At 50.5% G+C, this 16979-nt stretch overlaps 9 protein-coding genes across 9 annotated transcripts; 3 read left to right on the forward strand and 6 right to left on the reverse strand.

The window, feature by feature from the left end:
- Window positions 1-993: 993 nt before the first annotated feature.
- Window positions 994-2220, reverse strand: APUU_20160A (uncharacterized protein; the record flags this gene model as incomplete). The annotated part of the gene is made up of 2 exons (XM_041698770.1): window positions 994-2076; window positions 2122-2220. The coding sequence occupies 2 exons, from the start codon at window positions 2218-2220 to the stop codon at window positions 994-996; spliced, it is 1182 nt and encodes a 393-aa protein (XP_041551922.1).
- A 783-nt stretch (window positions 2221-3003) lies between these two features.
- On the reverse strand, window positions 3004-4325 carry APUU_20161A (putative extracellular exo-polygalacturonase; the record flags this gene model as incomplete). The annotated part of the gene is made up of 2 exons (XM_041698771.1): window positions 3004-3811; window positions 3871-4325. 2 exons carry the CDS (start codon window positions 4323-4325, stop codon window positions 3004-3006), a joined length of 1263 nt encoding a protein of 420 aa, XP_041551923.1.
- Window positions 4326-4752: 427 nt separating this feature from the next.
- pmeA (putative pectin methylesterase) lies at window positions 4753-5840 on the forward strand (the record flags this gene model as incomplete). Its single annotated transcript, XM_041698772.1, has 3 exons — window positions 4753-5186; window positions 5245-5357; window positions 5413-5840. 3 exons carry the CDS (start codon window positions 4753-4755, stop codon window positions 5838-5840), a joined length of 975 nt encoding a protein of 324 aa, XP_041551924.1.
- Window positions 5841-6037: 197 nt separating this feature from the next.
- Window positions 6038-7514, forward strand: APUU_20163S (uncharacterized protein; the record flags this gene model as incomplete). Its single annotated transcript, XM_041698773.1, has 3 exons — window positions 6038-7245; window positions 7295-7447; window positions 7499-7514. 3 exons carry the CDS (start codon window positions 6038-6040, stop codon window positions 7512-7514), a joined length of 1377 nt encoding a protein of 458 aa, XP_041551925.1.
- An 822-nt stretch (window positions 7515-8336) lies between these two features.
- APUU_20164S (uncharacterized protein) lies at window positions 8337-9477 on the forward strand (the record flags this gene model as incomplete). The annotated part of the gene is made up of 4 exons (XM_041698775.1): window positions 8337-8465; window positions 8513-8984; window positions 9039-9100; window positions 9148-9477. 4 exons carry the CDS (start codon window positions 8337-8339, stop codon window positions 9475-9477), a joined length of 993 nt encoding a protein of 330 aa, XP_041551926.1.
- A 586-nt stretch (window positions 9478-10063) lies between these two features.
- On the reverse strand, window positions 10064-10633 carry APUU_20165A (uncharacterized protein; the record flags this gene model as incomplete). The annotated part of the gene is made up of 1 exon (XM_041698776.1): window positions 10064-10633. The coding sequence occupies one exon, from the start codon at window positions 10631-10633 to the stop codon at window positions 10064-10066; it is 570 nt and encodes a 189-aa protein (XP_041551927.1).
- A 344-nt stretch (window positions 10634-10977) lies between these two features.
- APUU_20166A (uncharacterized protein) lies at window positions 10978-12783 on the reverse strand (the record flags this gene model as incomplete). The annotated part of the gene is made up of 8 exons (XM_041698777.1): window positions 10978-11057; window positions 11126-11218; window positions 11275-11372; window positions 11433-11563; window positions 11618-11896; window positions 11944-12060; window positions 12116-12194; window positions 12257-12783. The coding sequence occupies 8 exons, from the start codon at window positions 12781-12783 to the stop codon at window positions 10978-10980; spliced, it is 1404 nt and encodes a 467-aa protein (XP_041551928.1).
- Window positions 12784-13176: 393 nt separating this feature from the next.
- Window positions 13177-14894, reverse strand: APUU_20167A (Zn(II)2Cys6 transcription factor; the record flags this gene model as incomplete). The annotated part of the gene is made up of 5 exons (XM_041698778.1): window positions 13177-13779; window positions 13829-14053; window positions 14103-14386; window positions 14445-14789; window positions 14849-14894. 5 exons carry the CDS (start codon window positions 14892-14894, stop codon window positions 13177-13179), a joined length of 1503 nt encoding a protein of 500 aa, XP_041551929.1.
- A 550-nt stretch (window positions 14895-15444) lies between these two features.
- On the reverse strand, window positions 15445-16973 carry APUU_20168A (aspartate aminotransferase family protein; the record flags this gene model as incomplete). The annotated part of the gene is made up of 2 exons (XM_041698779.1): window positions 15445-16588; window positions 16636-16973. 2 exons carry the CDS (start codon window positions 16971-16973, stop codon window positions 15445-15447), a joined length of 1482 nt encoding a protein of 493 aa, XP_041551930.1.
- Window positions 16974-16979: the final 6 nt, after the last annotated feature.

A 16979-nucleotide genomic window follows, 5' to 3' on the forward strand; every position in this document is an offset into this window, starting at 1 on the left:
TTAAGGCCGATTGCCGGAGAAGGTCACATTAGATACAGGGTCAATGTTGGTATTTTTGAGGCCTTACCAAGGCCAGAAACACTGCACTTTTAGTTCAAGGCAGCCGGTGACTTGTATTAGTCATACTATGGTTCAGGTTCGCGATTTATGCCAAAGGTTGCCACTCTCAGAAAAAAACTGTATAAAAAAGTATTAATAGCAGATTCCTAGTATAGTATACTGGGCTTTATAGGATTATTAGAATCGAAATTCTGCTTCCTGACAGCGCATCCAGCCATAGCTGAGGCACAATCAGCGCATGCGAAGCATCGCGGAATTTCTATATCAGCCTGAGATCTTTTTATTCCACCGGTCAGGTTGTTCATTCTTTCTAGTAGCTTTGTTGGCGAGCACGATATTATTCCTGAAATGCTCTTAACCCAACTAGGAGCTATCCATGTTGCGGTAAGTAGTCTATATTAGTGGTGTGGGATGATGCATGCAACAAAGGTCTTTTCAGCCGCACACTGCATTTTTGGTGCTCTGGAGGAGTTACTTGACCACCTGCGGCTGTTGCACTGCACTTTTAGTGCTGCGCAGCTGTTTGAATCTGACTCAGCTATGTTCCAGAATGACCAATTCATTTTTCTCAGTGATGTTGAGAAAGATTGATTATATAGATCCTATGATTTCTCAGTTAATTCAGTCTTTTCTCTGCCTATAACTATCTTTCATACTCTGTGTGTGGACAGTATTTTCTGTTATCCGCTGTTACTCTCAGCTTTGACAGAATCGGGCATCAACGGGGTCCTACGCAGGGCTGGCCCATACCCACACCTACCCCGGAACCCACTACGTAGTCTCGCCCCGGGCCGCAAGAGTAGAGCCCCAGAGCCTCCACTGCATTTTTAGTTCGCGGCAGCTGGTGACGTATTCATATGGAGATAGTATATTTAACGAAACATTGTCATTTTCAATGAATAAATTTAAATGATATAAACATTCCAACTCAGTCTACCTCCACGTCCCAGTGACCGTCGCCTTGTCACCATCACAGCCAGTAGGCACCGTGTAGCTCCGGTTCGGGTCGCTTTCCCAGGTAACATCACTACCACTATTCTTCTTAATAAACTTATATTCTAGTTCCGTTCCAGCAGACAGTTCCACTGTTCCTGTCCACAGCGGATTCGACTCGGTGTAGTCACTGTCAGACAGCGCCACCGCGTCATCAGGAGACCAAGATCCTAGTTGGCTGATTGAGCCGGTAATGAAGATTTCCTCTCCGTCAGCTGTGTTCGCAAGTTCTTGGAATGTCACGGGGAGGGTGCTGGCTTTGGCAGTGCAAGTGGCCGTTGTAGATGTAGATGTAGATGTAGATGTAGATGTAGATGTAGATGTAGGTGTAGTGGTAGTACCTGTAGAGCTGGAATTTGTAGAACCAGAGCCAGAAATTTTAATGTCCGCACAGTGCAGATAGGCCTGCGCCGTCTGGAACGAGTTCCACCTGAATCGGAGCAAAGTATGCTCGGACGAGTAATCCGGAATCTTCACCTTCTTGGTAACAGTATACCCACCGGCAATCGTCGTCTCACACGAGTTCAACTCCGCCCCGTCAACACCCTGGCAGCCACGGTTGGAATCCGCCTCGAACGCATTACACGTAAACCAGTCATTGCGCCAACAAGGCTGGTCCTCCGTGCAGTCCGGGCTATATCCACACTCCTGGCCATCAACATCCGTGCACTTCAGCTCACCTTCCAGGAAACAATCCTCGGCGGCCTGCTTCTCGGCCTCGGTTGGGAGGTAGCTGGGGTCCAGGAACTTGTCGACCAGGGTCTGGTCCTGGCAGATCCCGTAGGTGAACATGCCGCCGTGGTCGCCGTTGTTGTCGACGCACCACTGCACCTCGATCACGTCGCCGGGGGCGTAGGTCTCCACGACCTCATTGCCCCAGCTGTCGCCGGGCTGGTTGTAGTCGACGCTGACGCGGGCGTTGTAGCCACAGGGTCCGCTACGACCGACCCGTGGGGCTTCGAGGTCGGGCCACGGTGAGATGGGCTCTAGGATTGAGCATTCGGGGCATGTATCGATGCCGGCCTAGATCGTTAGATAACGCTTTGAGTATGAATGGACCAAGCTCACTTCGAATCCAAGTCGGGTGCGACTTGCTGGGATGGTCAGGTATCCATGTCCATACACCGAAGTGACAAGACTGGCAGTCAACAGAGTAGAGTAGATCATTATGGCGTTCAATATAGAATCAAGCAATGCGGAATATCTCTAGAGCTCTAGAGAACAGCAAAAGCGTATGCTGAAATCAACCTCTTCCACGACTGACGCCCTCCTTCTTATAGAATTTTTCCCTCAGAGGCGCTGTCCCCTGGACGTAAGCCATTGTCCACATTTGTCGAAGAACATACAAGAGACCGGGGTATTCTTCAAGCATGGGGGTGAGTTTAATTTATTTTACCTCCCGATAAATGCCCGCGCGCAACAAATCCGGGGAAATCTAATCAATCGCTTAATCCCCCGGCCTATCAAATCATTTTTCGCAAAGACATTATGAAACGTTAGCCCTGTTGCCCCTTGGTGAAGTCATCTCGGACCGACATGTGGCCAGTCGGGGATAATGAACCAACAGTGAAAGGCCAGCCTTGTCGATCACTGCTATTTAATTAAAGGTTAAGCGATGTACGACTACCGACGGCTGTTGCGGCCAGAAAGTAGGAAATCATGTAGCCATCTAAGACTAGCAGCTACCAATATGGCAGTACCGCCAGCTATTCATTCAGCAGCATCTACTTTCGCGGTCGTTGAATAGCCTACATAAGAACCCATCTCCAGGAACCACTCACATAAAAACCAACACCATACGGCTGCGTGCTATAAGTAGCCCGTCGTAGAGGTACTGGCGGACCCTCGGAAATTGAATCCGAGCTGTTGTTTCTATTGGGCCTTCTGGTTCACTCTGAGAAATTGACAGGGAATGCCTGTTTTATGACCTTCAACTCGAATAACTACAGATCACCCCGATGCCCCAGAGGAACACGACACCCCCAGCTCTGAAGGTGTATTGGCGCAGAGCACCTCACCATCACCCGACGCTGCCTCAACCGTGTAGTCCACAACAGAAACGTCACACTCGCCATCCGCACCGCAATTCAAGTTCCCAGTTACAGGACCATACTTATCGTTGGTCGTGCCACTAAACCCCTGGAATGTAATTCCCGAGAGGACTGCATTCCCGGGATTACTCGTGCAATATTCCTCGTCCTCGCCATAGCAGCTTTGGATCTGGATTGCGTACTCGCAGTCCTTCACGACGACATCCTTCCATGTAACATTCTTCACACTGCTCAGTCCGTGGTCGCCACCGCTGGGATACGTCTTTATTCCCGCGGCTTTGGTTGAGGATATCATCGTTGCACCCTCGACCCAGACATTGCTGACCGTATCGTCGCTGCTTTTGCCTAAAGATCCGACGGACAGACCATGAGATCCCGTGCAGGTGATATCGGTAACGGTAAGGTAGTCGCAGCCAGGCTTGAAGGCGATGCAGTCGTCGTCGTTGACAACGGTCGTGTTTGAGATAGTGACATACGTGCTTTCCCCAATGTCAAACCCATCTGTGTTCTTGGGTTCGTTATCAGATGTGGATTCCGCGTTGAGTGTTAGATCCGTGAATGCAGCATTCGTCGTCCCTTCTTTGACAGAGACAAAGACATTGGGGGGGTTTTTCTGGAGCAGGTTCGACACTTTGATGTTGCTCCCGCCGGTTATATACAGAAGTGTCGGACGTTCATAGCTTTCGTCCTCGGCGAAAAGATCCCACCTGCAGGGCCCATAATTAGTCTTTCCAAACTCACAATTTCAAAACAAAGAGGGTCTTACGAAGCCTGTCCATTCCCATCAATCACACCCGACCCCGTGAGGGAATGCATAGTCAATCCCTCAACATCCTTCACATTGATCATAGCCGTCTCCCCATTCCAGTAGTCCGTATCGTCCGAGAACAGGAGCGTCCCCTCTATCTGAAACTGGCAGCCGGAGCACCCATCCAGATCGAGCGCGGTGTTCAGGTAGTAGGTTGACCCTTCTGGGATGACAATTGTCCCGCCATTGCCGCATGATGAGATTGCTTCCACGATGGCCGGGACATCATCGGTGCTGGGGGAGCCCCCTGCTGTTGGGGTGCAGGCGGCATCTGCTCGTTGGACAGGGGAGGGGACGCCCAAGTTATCCCTGCTAATAAAAGTAACGCAGTAGTTTTGAATGTCATGATTGTAGCGCGAATCTTGTTGGCCTGGCTGACATTCACACTGGAAGAGAGTGCGATATAAGTACATCCCAACACCAAGCTCTTCTTGGGTCCGCAGGAACAAATCCAAGCCTTTTTATCCACGCGAGGACGAACATACTTTTTTGACGAATTATTTGAATTATTTTTAGCCTAAAACGCAAACTAAACAAGTCTTGTTTCAAGGCTGCGGAGTTTCCGCACGTGTGGCGGATTCTGCAGAGTCCAAATGTTCCTATTGCAGGAATTATTATTCATGTCAGTTGTAACAGGTTTGGCACAGCCGGCCCGGACTGGACATTTTTCCTGTCAGTACAGGGCAGACAAAGTTATTCCACTGGAAATGCAGCTACATTTCTTTACTATACTTATATGGGGGCATGTCCATCCCCACCTCGCTCCACCGCAGCCGAGATACCATCAAAACATAATCTAACGTATCACCCATTTAGCAGAAATATCCAGCCCTATTCAGTATGACTCTTCTCCACCATCTCCCGATCCTAGGCCTAGCAACCGCAGCCCTGTCCGCACCACATACCCCCAAACACGCGCCAAGAGCTTCGATCCCATCAGACTGTCTCACAGTCGGCGGAGGCGGAACATACTCAACAATCGCTGACGCAGTCGCCGCACTAAGCTCTTCCAATTCCGAGGCCTGCATCTCCATCGCAGCCGGGACGTACGAGGAACAACTAACCTTCGAATATGGCGGGCCATTAACCCTCTACGGCGAGACAACAGACTCAAGCAGCTATAATGGGAACACGGTCACTATAACCCATACAATGACGTCCACTGAAGCCGGGAGCCTGGTGGCCAGTGCGACCGTCAACGTCGCTATGGATGACTTTGCCATGTACAATATCAACGTTGTGAATGGGTATGGGAAGGGGACTCAGGCTGTTGCGTATGTATCCTCCTCATTCATTTTACTACCGGCTTCACAAGATATTAATGGAGCTTAGACTGGCAGCTAGTGGAGAACGTCAGGGCTACTACGGCTGCCAGTTCATCGGGTACCAAGACACGCTCTACGCACGCGAGGGGATCCAGTACTACTCTAATTCCTACATCGAAGGTATCTCTTCCCTGTCTCTCCTTTATTCATGTCTAGACCACGCTAAGAGAACCAGGTGCAACGGACTACATCTTCGGCGACGCCAGCTCGTGGTACGAGAACTGCGACATCGTCTCCTCAGGCAAGGGGTACATAACCGCGATGAGCCGGGAAACAGACACCGACCCCTCATGGTACTGTTTCAACAACTGCAATATCTCCGGGAAATCCGGGACAGATCTCGCGGAACAGGTGTACCTCGGTCGACCGTGGCGGGTGTTTGCGCGGGTGATATACCAGAACTCGCAGCTTAGCGGGATTATCCACCCCGATGGGTGGACGACGATGGCGGAGGGGGCGACGCCACTGTATTATGAGATTGGGAATACGGGGGATGGGGCTGATACGTCGGAGAGGAAGTACACGACTGAGATTGGGGCGGCGGTGGATAGGGATACGGTGTTGGGGAGTGGGTGGGGGGATTGGGTTGATGGGGATTATTGAGGTTGTTTCTTGATATTATCCGTCTCAGTATTTTTAAACTGTATGCCTCTAAGATGGAATACTTGGATAGTATGTTGCGCCCAGGGATGTTGTTAGGGCTTCTACAATCACGTTGTTCAATCCAACCCCCGCTGACGTCTCCTTCCCCGCCCCTCTTTAACAACGAAACAATTCCACTTCCGATTTAGTGTTCGATCATGGGGCTAGCTGAACTGCCACTCGAACTGTTAAACCGCATGCTGCAGTGTCTCCGGGGTGATATTTCCTCTCTCCGATCAGCCCTCTTGGTCAACAAAACGTGGGCCGCCGAGGCAGTCCGCGTGCTATGGGAAACCCCGCCACCACAAGGCCTCGCAGAGATCAATGATATAGACAGACGGCAATTCTACGCGCGATATGTCCGCGAGTTGGAAATGAACGGCGATGAGTGGGTGCATCACAACGACTTCCACGCGTTGGAATTTCCGCGTCTCCGATCTGTTTTGATTGATGCTACCTATACGGGCCGGGACGGAGAACAGGAGGAAGTGTGGATCGGCCAGTATATCCAGCCGGCATTGGAGGATTTCACATGCTATGCTACTGCGCCGGCTGGGTACGAAGATGTGCTTCAGCTTCTGGGGACACGGTGTCCACGACTGGCGAGTGTTATTATTGGTTGTGCGCTTGAAGGGTTGAATTCCGCTTCTCTATGCGGATTTATTGACAGATGCAAGTCTCTACGCTCGTTTGGTGTGGTCGATGGTAAGACAGCGCCGATTGATGACCGGGTTCTTTCCACTCTTGCCTCTCATGATGGGCTCGAGGAGTTAGAAGTGGAGCCGTTTGTCAAGCACGATATGTTTGTGAATACATTTCAACATGTCGATCGCCCGTTCAAGGGTATCCAACAGCTGCAGGTTCATATAGAGCCAAAGACTGTACCCCTTCTCGTCCCGACCATAAAAAACATTCGTCTTCTTTCCCTCACCCTGGTGAACGGCGAAATAAGCCCATGGCTGCACCTCAGTGCGCTGACCAATCTTCGAGACCTTGTTATTATGTACGAAGACTCGGCAGAGCTAAGTTCCAATGATTTCCGGGGCGTTAAAGGCCTGAACCTACATCGGCTGGTTGTCCGTAGTATCCATGGAGACCTCACAGCTCCGACGTTGACGGACGACGAGTTTATCCCAGTGATCGAGACTCAGCCGGCACTGGGAGAAATAGACCTCGAGATCCACGCTAGCCTGACCGTTCTATCATTCATATCCCTCGGACGCAAGTGCCGCTACCTGCGGGATTGTGGTATTTATGGCACCTATGACCTGTCTCTCTTACTAGATATTGATCCATCTCCGCCTCTGTTTCCATGTTTGGAGCAGCTCACACTCGGCACAATAGCTGAAATACGTGCAACGCCGTTGTAAGCCAATGCCATTCTCCGCGAGACAATTACCCGCTAACAAAACCAGACCGGGGTCCAATTCAACACCGGACAAAGCGAAGTTTCTCGCTCGGGCTACCCTTAGCCATGCGCCAAACCTGGAGGACCTCTGTCTGCTGGACGAGCGAGATGACTTTTTAGCGGCAATGGTGGCGGTCGTTGAGGAACGGGCAGAGTCACTGTATGTTCCATGCACCATCTAGACGCCGGGACACTAACCCTTCTCTATTAGGCTTGACTCATCATGATCCGCGTCGTCCTTTGGATGGTAAACACTCCGAGTGCTTAAGTCATGTCCCCCAACTTACGTTCGGTCTCCTATATACCATATTCATTGTCGCAGCGGTAGGGATGTGCGAATAGAGTGTTAGATAATGCTATCATTGCAAGGAGCCAAAGGGAGAAAGGTCTGGGGCGTATTTATATAATGTTGCTAACCCGCCACGCCTTCCCTGCTACTAGGTCTAGGTATCGGTTTATCTCACCTTAATCAAGACTCCATCGCCCCTTCCTTTTACTTGCAAATCTGTCCGTGCCTTCCGAAGCGGGAGAGCAAACACTACCGTACTCCCGTCAAGGGGAAAGAGCGACGGGCAACATTACTTTGCTCTTTCCCCATTGAGGCACTGTCCATTGCACCTTCCTGGCGTAGACAGAGCGACGGGCATAGGGCTCCGTCCTTGAATGCCCTAACCCGTGGGGTGAGCAACATCAAATACAAGGAACCAGGCACGAGTCAGGGCTGTGGGAGGGATCTTGGGGGCGTTGCATCGAGAGCACAAGACCATCCACACACGTTTCCCAGTCCAGCACTCTAATTGGATCCGGATGGATCGCGAATCCATCGTGTCGCTGACGCGCGCCGTCCCACTGATATAGCGGCTTGGCCTCCCACTGCGCCAAGAATCTCCCAAGGGGGATGGACTGCACGTGGGACAGAGCTCTTCTTGGAGAGGTCTTCGATAACGTTCTATATCTTCTAGAGTACTATGGGGCGTGATTCCCGGAGATTTAAATCTGGGTGATCCCCGTCCTGATGATAGACCTGTCAACGACCCTGCGCATTCACAATGATCAGCAAGAGCTTCGCCTGGGCTTTGCTGCCCGCCCTTGTGGTTTCAGCAGCTGTTAACCCCTCTGGATCGACATTCGACTACGACGCTCTTAGTCTGCGGACCGTCGGTGCCCCAAATACCCTGGTATGTTTGCTCCCGGTATACGCCCTGAACCCTACTAACACTACCAGGAATGGCGCGTCTGGCTCGAGAAAAACGGTGAGCCGATCTCCTTCTGGCACGACGTCCCCCTCTACCCCGAAAACTCCGACAAGCAAATCGTCAACTTCGTCGTCGAGATCCCACGCGGGACAGACGGCAAGATCGAAATCCGGCGTCCGGAGCCACTCAACCCCATCTTCCATGACGATAAGAATGATGCTCCCCGTTTTGTCGAGAGTGTTTGGCCATTCAACTCGTATCCATTCCTGTACGGATCTATCCCACAAACATGGGAGAGTCCGAACTTCAACCACAGCTTCACCAATGTGCCTGGTGACAATGATCCCATGGACCTGTTTGATATCGGTCAGGACCCTGGATACACCGGCCAAGTAAAGCAGGTGAAGATCCTTGGTGCGCTTGCGCTGAATGATGGTGGTGAGACGGATTGGAAGGTTTTGGGTATCGATGTTGAGGATCCCATTGCTCCTTTGGTTGACAGTGTGTTCTATATCCTCGCCCTCACGGTTTGCAAAGATATCTAACAATATGTAGACTTCAAAGACGTCGAGAAGTACCGCCCTGGTTTGATCAAGTCCTACTACGACTGGTTTACTGTACATCTCCTTCACCGTTTACTATCACGCAAAGCTGACCAAAACAGTACTACAAGGTCGCCCGCGGCGACGACCTAATACCCATAACGGGCGACAGATATGTCAACGCCACATTCGCAACAACCAAGGTAGAGGAAAGTCACAGCTTCTGGCTCGACCTGATCAAGGGCAAGGTCGACGCCAACGAAATCAACTACAACCAGACCTCCCGGCCAGATATTCCTCACAGTTTCGTGTCCAAGAACACCACCACCCGTCGATTTGACATTCCTGCCCAGTCTGATGAGAAGCCTGCTGCGCCTAAGCCTGCCCGGTATGACCAGTGGTTTTACCTCGATGAGGATTTCAAACTTATTGAGGAGAATGTTGTTGAGTAAGAGCTTTTATTTGGTCTTGCTGGAGGACCTCCTCCCTAGTACATAGTGTATACATACTTCAATTAATATAATTTCAAGAATGTATATAGATTTCGACTGGCTTTACCCTGCCTAGTGCTACGGTTGGTGCTTGTATAATTTGTACCCATTATCACAACAACATAGTATAGCCATTACCATTCTAGATTCGTAGGCGCAATTTACATCTGACTCGACATGCCATTTGGCCATCCATTCACTCAAGAAACAATCATTCCCGCACTCTCCACAGCCTTTCCGCAATTTGTTCCATGTCCTGCTGGGATATAACAAGATCCGTCTCCCGTTCATTTCGCGTTTCGCGAAGAAACATATCCGAAAACCGTATAACCAAGGGCATTCCAGTTGCAACAGGCCGCCCAGACTCCTCCACCTCCATACACTGCACAACGCGTGGTACAACCCCCGGCCACCTCTGACATTGCGAACCATCACCACACGCAACTCCAACGTTCAAATCCGGTCTCCATTGCTCAATACACAGTCTCGGCCTGCTCCCTTCCTGCTCAATCTCAAGTATAATAACCACCTTCACCTGCCCCCCAGATTACCGTAACCACCACTCCATTTCAGTACGCAGTCTTTCATAACAATATCCCACTTCAAGAACCACACTCGGCCACTTCCAATTCCTTCCCTCTACCACCGCTACTGGAATCCAGGACTCACTCGGCTCCTTGCTATACGGAGGATCCACACATAACGTCGCCCCGAGCGCATCCAACTCGTCCTCCAAGCCCCGCTCCGCTAAATATCTGTGGAAAACAAAAAATGTTTGCCTCTTTGCCATCTCCCCAACCAGGGACGGGACTCTGAGGATGAGGTTCTGCAGACCCTCGTGGTAGAAGATCAGGTCTCCCTTGCCGATAAGGTCGCGGTCGTCTAGCTCGGAGGTGATTATCGAGGGGGGTACGTTATTTATGACGACGTATTCATGGGTGTATTCGACAGTGGAACTGATTCTGCTGTCGGGTTGTTGCGGTTGGGTGTTTAGGATTCGCTTTATTGCCCTGGGGCTGGTGTTTGTTTCTTCGGGGGTGTCTGGGGGGAGATCGCGCAGGAAGAGTTCGAAGTGGGGATCTACTGGCAAAGTGGTACCAGCTGGTATTTCTGCCATGGCTGCTTGTTTTTCTGGAGGGTATAGAGATTGCGAGTGTATGTAGAAGATTTGCTATTTGTGATGTAATGGTACTCCTGGTGCGGATTAACTTGCAACCTACTTATTTACTATGTGCAACCTTATATTCAAACCTTACGTAGACCTCGTCCAGCGTATGATACTATCAGAGGCTACTCCCATTCTTGATCAGGACACTATGTGCAATGCCTATCCCATCCAGCTGCTGAACCTAGCGTCACTCCGGGTTTGTTATTGACAGCCAGGTTAACCAGAGTGCTTTCTATTGTTCATATTAGTAGTGTACCCTATGCAAGAACCTGACTGAATGATTTAGAGTCTCACTAACCATTAAACCTGAACTGCGGCCACCCGTACCGACTAAGGCCATGTTGCGGGTCTTTTGCAAAAGCAACCCAGGCACCTGGAAAACAAAGGGCAATCAGATATTGCACATATTCCTCATATCAGGCTACTTTAGGACTTCCGTACCTTGAATATATTTACTGACAGCGATCTCGTTCGCTCCAGGGCGGGGTTGCAGGTGTGTCAAGTTATACGTCCCGAACAGAATCGGCACCTCAGCTATCACAACCAGCAGGTTAGAACCAGACTTAGTTCCTTGAGAGGTTGATACGTACAAGTATGGTATGCGCCCAGCCAGGGCGTTGGGCTGAGGTTTGTGAAGTTACCGTGGTAGACGTACCTCCACGTTGGAATGTGCTGCTGGAGTCGGAGGCTAGGGTTCATTAGCAAGGGAAAGGAATACAGCAGCCGCCGATGAGAAGGGAAAGCTCACTCAACAGCCTCTCGAAGAGGACAGCTGAAGCTATTATACACGGTGTCGAACATCTGGGTCTCGTTGATGGAGGACTGGTTCAGCGGTATTACGGCCGACCACTCTCGCGCGTTTATTCCTCCGAGGGTTGGCTGTATCATCTTGTTAGTTATATAGGGCGATTCTTAACTTAAGGTATCACGTACGAGGTGTGCCTGCTTTCCGCGCTTCGCCCTGTCAGCATAATCAGAGAAGAATGTCCTATTGTCGAAGACTGGCGTGAAGCTGTATCCCCCTTCTGTCATTGCATCAATAATATCCTCGAATGGGACCTCCCTTATACACGAAAGGGACGCTGCTCCAGAACCGCATCCAAGATCGGTAGAAAGCTGGTTCCAGTTGCGGTGCGCAGTGTCCGTATTTTCTATAATGGCGCTGGTGCCTGATTCAAGTACGAGGGCACTGACTAGGGGGTCTTCTGGGTACTAGACATAGTTAGTGTCTGTACAGAGCAATTGAAGGGCTGAAATACAGCATATGAATAAGTATCAACTGAAGCAGCACCAGCAGACTGTCCGAAGAGGAGGATGCGGTCCGGGTCACCACCGAAATTGGCGATATTGTTATAAACCCATTCGATCGCCAGTCGCTGTCCATTAAGTTAGTATTTAAAATATAAGCTCTTATTTCAGAGGCGTAAATACCTGATCCAACAGCCCAACGTTCTGCTCCGCCAACTCCAATCCAGGCGCATTCGGAAATCCAAAGATATTAAGCCGATAACTAGAACGAATCAGCCTTCCCTGCACTCCAATGAACAGAACCAAGCAGAATGTCAAACATACTTAAACGTAACAACAATAACCCCCTCCTGCTCCCTCACCAGATTCGCCCCATCATAAAACCCCACAGACCCAGCCCCCCCAGTAAACGCACCACCATGGATAAAGACCAGAACAGCCGCCTTCCCACTTTTCTCTTTACGAAGGCGCTGCACCGACGGCGCCCAAACATTAACTGAGAGACAATCCTCGGTCATCTGCGCCGGATTAAAAATCGCGTACGGCAGGATACTCCAGATAGACTGGTTGTCGTGGCTGTATGCCTGCGGACAAGGTCCTGTGAATGCGGATGCATTGATTGGAGAATCGGATGGGGATTTTGATTTTGGTTGCGGGGGCGCGAAACGGTGATTCCCCGTTGGAGACTCTGCGTATGAGATTCCGAGGAATGCGCGGACTGTGGAGGAGGTGTCGTTGTAGATGCCGTGGATGGGGCCGCTGGTTGTTTGGATTTGGAGGTCGAGGTCCCGTGGGAGTGCAGTCACTGCGCTCGCAAGTGAAAATAAGCTTATTAATATGCGATGATGCATTATAGAGCGTATAGGAGGTCAGTGTTTAGATTTCGCCTTTTCGGATGTGGTGAAGCTTGTTTGTTTTACATGGCGGCCGAAGTTATAACTACCTTGGCTATTCTGACTAACCCCGCATCAATGCCGGCTTCTGCTCTTCCCGGTTCAATGGGTAATTGACGCAATACGTAGTAGATGGATAGGAGGAGCGACCGGATAATTCGGCTGAATAGAACAATGCTGCTCATCATTACCAGAGGGGGTAAGATGTGGTTCTCTCAGCGTCATACCCCAGGGGATACGGAACCGGTTGGGCCACAAGTGCCGACAGCATCAAGAACTGAAAGAGCTAAAAAGACAATTGAGTAACTGACAACGCCTGCTAATCGGTGTAGTTATATACCCAGTTCAGAATCAAATAAACCAAGGAACAGCCCTCTTCTCCCCAAACAACAAATCCCACGAACCCGACCACCTCGGCTGTGCACCAGCATCATACCAACCCACAGCAAGGTCCTGCTGTTTCCAAAACGACTGGATAATGTCCCTGAGGACAAAAACATTGCCAATCTTGCGCGCCTCATCCATCCGATCCAGCATACGGAGAATGAGCAACCTGTGCTCGTCGGAGTTCGCTTCAGACGCGACCACGAATAGCGGCCAGGGACTTGTGCAGAGGTGCATTTGCGATAGGAGATCGAATGCATGGTGTAGGTAATTTCCTCGCTCTTTGGTTCTGTCTAGGTGGCTTGCATAGACGCGGTGGTGGTATAATAGGGTTGCGACTCGGTAGAGCTCGGCGGTTAGAAGAGGTTTCCGGTGATCCGAAACACCAGGGTTGCTAGGCTGCGTTGGAGTATTTATGAAGTCCACGCGTTGTGTTAGAGTGACGAGTTTTCTTTCTAGGACGAGAGCCTCTGTTGTGTTGGTATGGCCAGCCATGGTGGCACATCGCGTTTTATTCAGGCGGTGGATTGCTTCGAGGACTTCTAATGAACACCCTAGAGATCCGATTATCTAGGTAAACGGTCAATGGATTTGCCTTCACGAGTTGCTATGGACGTACGAGTGTCTTATCAACGTTGTCGTCTGTTAGAAAGTCAATGGACGATATCCCCTGTTGAGTAGTGTGTAACGGCTGAGTGAAGGCACCGAGTACTTCGTGGTATATGAGCCATGTATACAGAAAGTGATAGGGCAGCTTCCCCCCGGACATGGTCGATAGGTGATAGAGCATTGCCTTTGCTCCATCTAGATGGGAGTACCAATTCCCCTCTGTTTCGTCGAAGACCTGTCCATCATCAGCACCACTCAATATGTATGTTGTGGATATTGATTACACTATAAACACAAAGCATCATTGACGCAGCAAGTTGTGTATTTACAACCGCTGCACCGCCATTCCCTTCCGATGACAGCGATGATGAGAGGCAGCGTACAGCTTTAGCCTTGAACGGGAGAGCCGCTGTTGCTCCAGCCCTGTGAAAGACAGCCACGGCCAGAATAGCATTCCGCAGAGCCAGCGATGCCAAGCTGGATGAAGCGAGAGCCATGGGGATGAGCTCAGAGCGAAAGCCATTCCGCGTATCGATTGTGGAGATCATGCGGGATATTCGACTTTCATCTTCCCTGCGAATCAGCACATATTGATTACTTAGTAGTTGGAGGATAAGAAGGCTCACAATATTGCATCATACTGGACTCGTTATCAAGCAGTCGAGGATAAATAAAACAACACCCAGCAGGCCGGGCAGAAAGGGCGTGGGCCGCAGTAACCCGGTTGATAACATCACATATACTAGGCCCACAAGGCTGATGCAGGTCATCAAATGTCGTGTTGAGAAAGTGTCTGTTCGATCGATCGGAGACAATCAGGTAGCCATTATAAGTCGTGGGAGACAACATGGCTCTCCTCCCATCACTCTGGTCGGGCCAAAACAGACGAAGACCGTAGCCCTGACAGTCACGCCCAGAGCGGCGGCAGTTATTGCATGATGGCGCAGTCTTGTCGCAGCCGATTTTGCGTCCTGTCTGGGTCTAAGAAATCTTGTGGCACAATATGGCGTACTTAATGCGGGGCACTCACTCTTGCATGTCCAGCAGCCTTGCTTTTGTTTCGGGGCAGGCTTCATTGGCAAATAGGTATGTTTTATCGCTTGACGGAGTGAAGGTCAATCAGGAGAGAGAGCTGAGTCAATCATGGACCCCGCCAGTCTGACTGTCAGATTGAGTCGCGATTGGACGACTGGATCCACGGCACCAAGGAAGGAAAGACATTGCGAGGCTGTTGGAGTAGATCGGAAACACTTTGCGATCAGGTCGAAGTATATAACAATTATGATGATGTCCTTAATACCGACCATTGAGTAATCTCAGATACTTCAGAGAGTATATGTTCACTACGATGACTTCGTCTACCGTTCGCGTAGGAGCCGTACAGGCAGAGTCAGTCTGGCTCGACCTAAACGGCAGTGTCGACAAGACCATCGGCCCCGTCAAGAAAGCAGCATTAGACGGAGTACAGGTTCTCGGAATCCCAGAGGTGTGGATTTCTGGATGCCCATAGTGAGAGCGAGATCCCCTACCCTAACTGTCAACTACCAAGCGGAGGCTAAAAGCCATGTGGTCAATGAGTGATAGTCGGGCTAGATAACATTATTCATCAGGATAATATGAGAAAATCTACTCCGCAGCAAGGACATCCTGGAAGTCCTCGAGAAATTCCTTTACGGCCCCAAGAAGTTGATCCACCTGCTCTTTGGTCGTTCCGAGAATGAAGCTGATCATTCCACGACGAGCAATCCAGAGCCCACGCTCGACCAAGTAGAGCCAGAAGAGGTCGCGGAGTGCCGCCTCCGTGCCTTGAGGGTCGACTTCTATGTCATGAATGCGAGATATATCTTTCCGTCCTCCATTAGGTAAAAAGTGGACGGTCATCACCGAGCCAACGCCCGTTACGGTCAGCTTTGTCCCCGTGGCCAATTTCTGCAAATGCACGCGGAAGTCATCCCCCAGTGCATTTAGTGCGGCGCAGGCTTCGTCTGTATAAATCGATGTCATTGCTTTATACCCAACGTTCATGGCGAGAGTATTGTTGTTAAACGTCCCAGAATGTTGAATGTTGGAGGTACGCGGATCATAAACCGACATCAAATCTTGTCGACCACCAAAAACACCGATACTCAGTCCACCGCCGATCCATTTACCGAGAGTCGTGAGATCTGGCATGAGCGGAATACTGCGGACTGGATGTAAAATGGCCGACTGCAGACCCCCGGGCGCGAGGCGCGAGGTCATCACCTCGTCAAGAATAAAGAGAATTCCATTCTCCTTCGCTGTCTCTTGTATAGCGTGGAGAAACTCTGCCGTTCCTGGAATGCATCCGCCTGCTCCTTGCATTGGCTCGACCAGGACTGCTGCTGCAACATGTTTATTCTCAGCAATCAAGTGGACAACGCTTTCTCTATCGTTGTACTGGCCAAGAATCCAGTCCTCTCTATCGACGTTATTTGGCGCCACGCCATGCGCGAATGATAGCACGCCCCCATGATACGCGCCCTCGAAGACGATTACCTTGCGACGGCCAGTAACCTGTCGCGCTACACTCAACGCGTACAGATTCGCTTCCGTTCCGGAATTACAAAACCGTAGCTGATCGATGTTGGTAAACCGGTCAGATATAGCTTCGGCAAACCGGGCTTCGGCAACGGTTGTCGCTCCCACGTTCATCCCAGTACTGGCCAAGGTCGACGTTATGGTCTCGGAAATAAGAGGATGGGAGTGCCCGTAGAGTCCAGCGGTCATGTCGCACATGAAATCGAGGTATCTAAACCGAATGAATACCTAGCCTACACAACAGTAGATCTAACATACTCGTGTCCATCGATATCCACAAGTCGATTTGCTCGCCCGCTCGCCATGCATAATGGGAATGGAGAGCCATGTAACACAGATCTCGTGTTTCCGCCTGGTAAGTGCCTGGCTGCTCGCTCGTGTTGCACCTTGGATTTGGGGTTTCTAGATCCGTATCGCTGTCGGGAATCCTGCAGGTAGGCGCTTGCTTGTTGGGCTCGTGAAGACATGATGGATTCCAAATTCCGGCAGGTGCTCAATACAAGGCAAAATGATGTTGGGGAGTCGGCGATAAACATAGTTGGAGATTTTTCCATTCGGACAGAGCGGGGTAGAAAGAGCCGAGCAATCAGATTCATCCGAAA

This window comes from Aspergillus puulaauensis, chromosome 2 (genome assembly GCF_016861865.1).
Source record: "Aspergillus puulaauensis MK2 DNA, chromosome 2, nearly complete sequence".
Classification (NCBI taxonomy): domain Eukaryota; kingdom Fungi; phylum Ascomycota; class Eurotiomycetes; order Eurotiales; family Aspergillaceae; genus Aspergillus; species Aspergillus puulaauensis.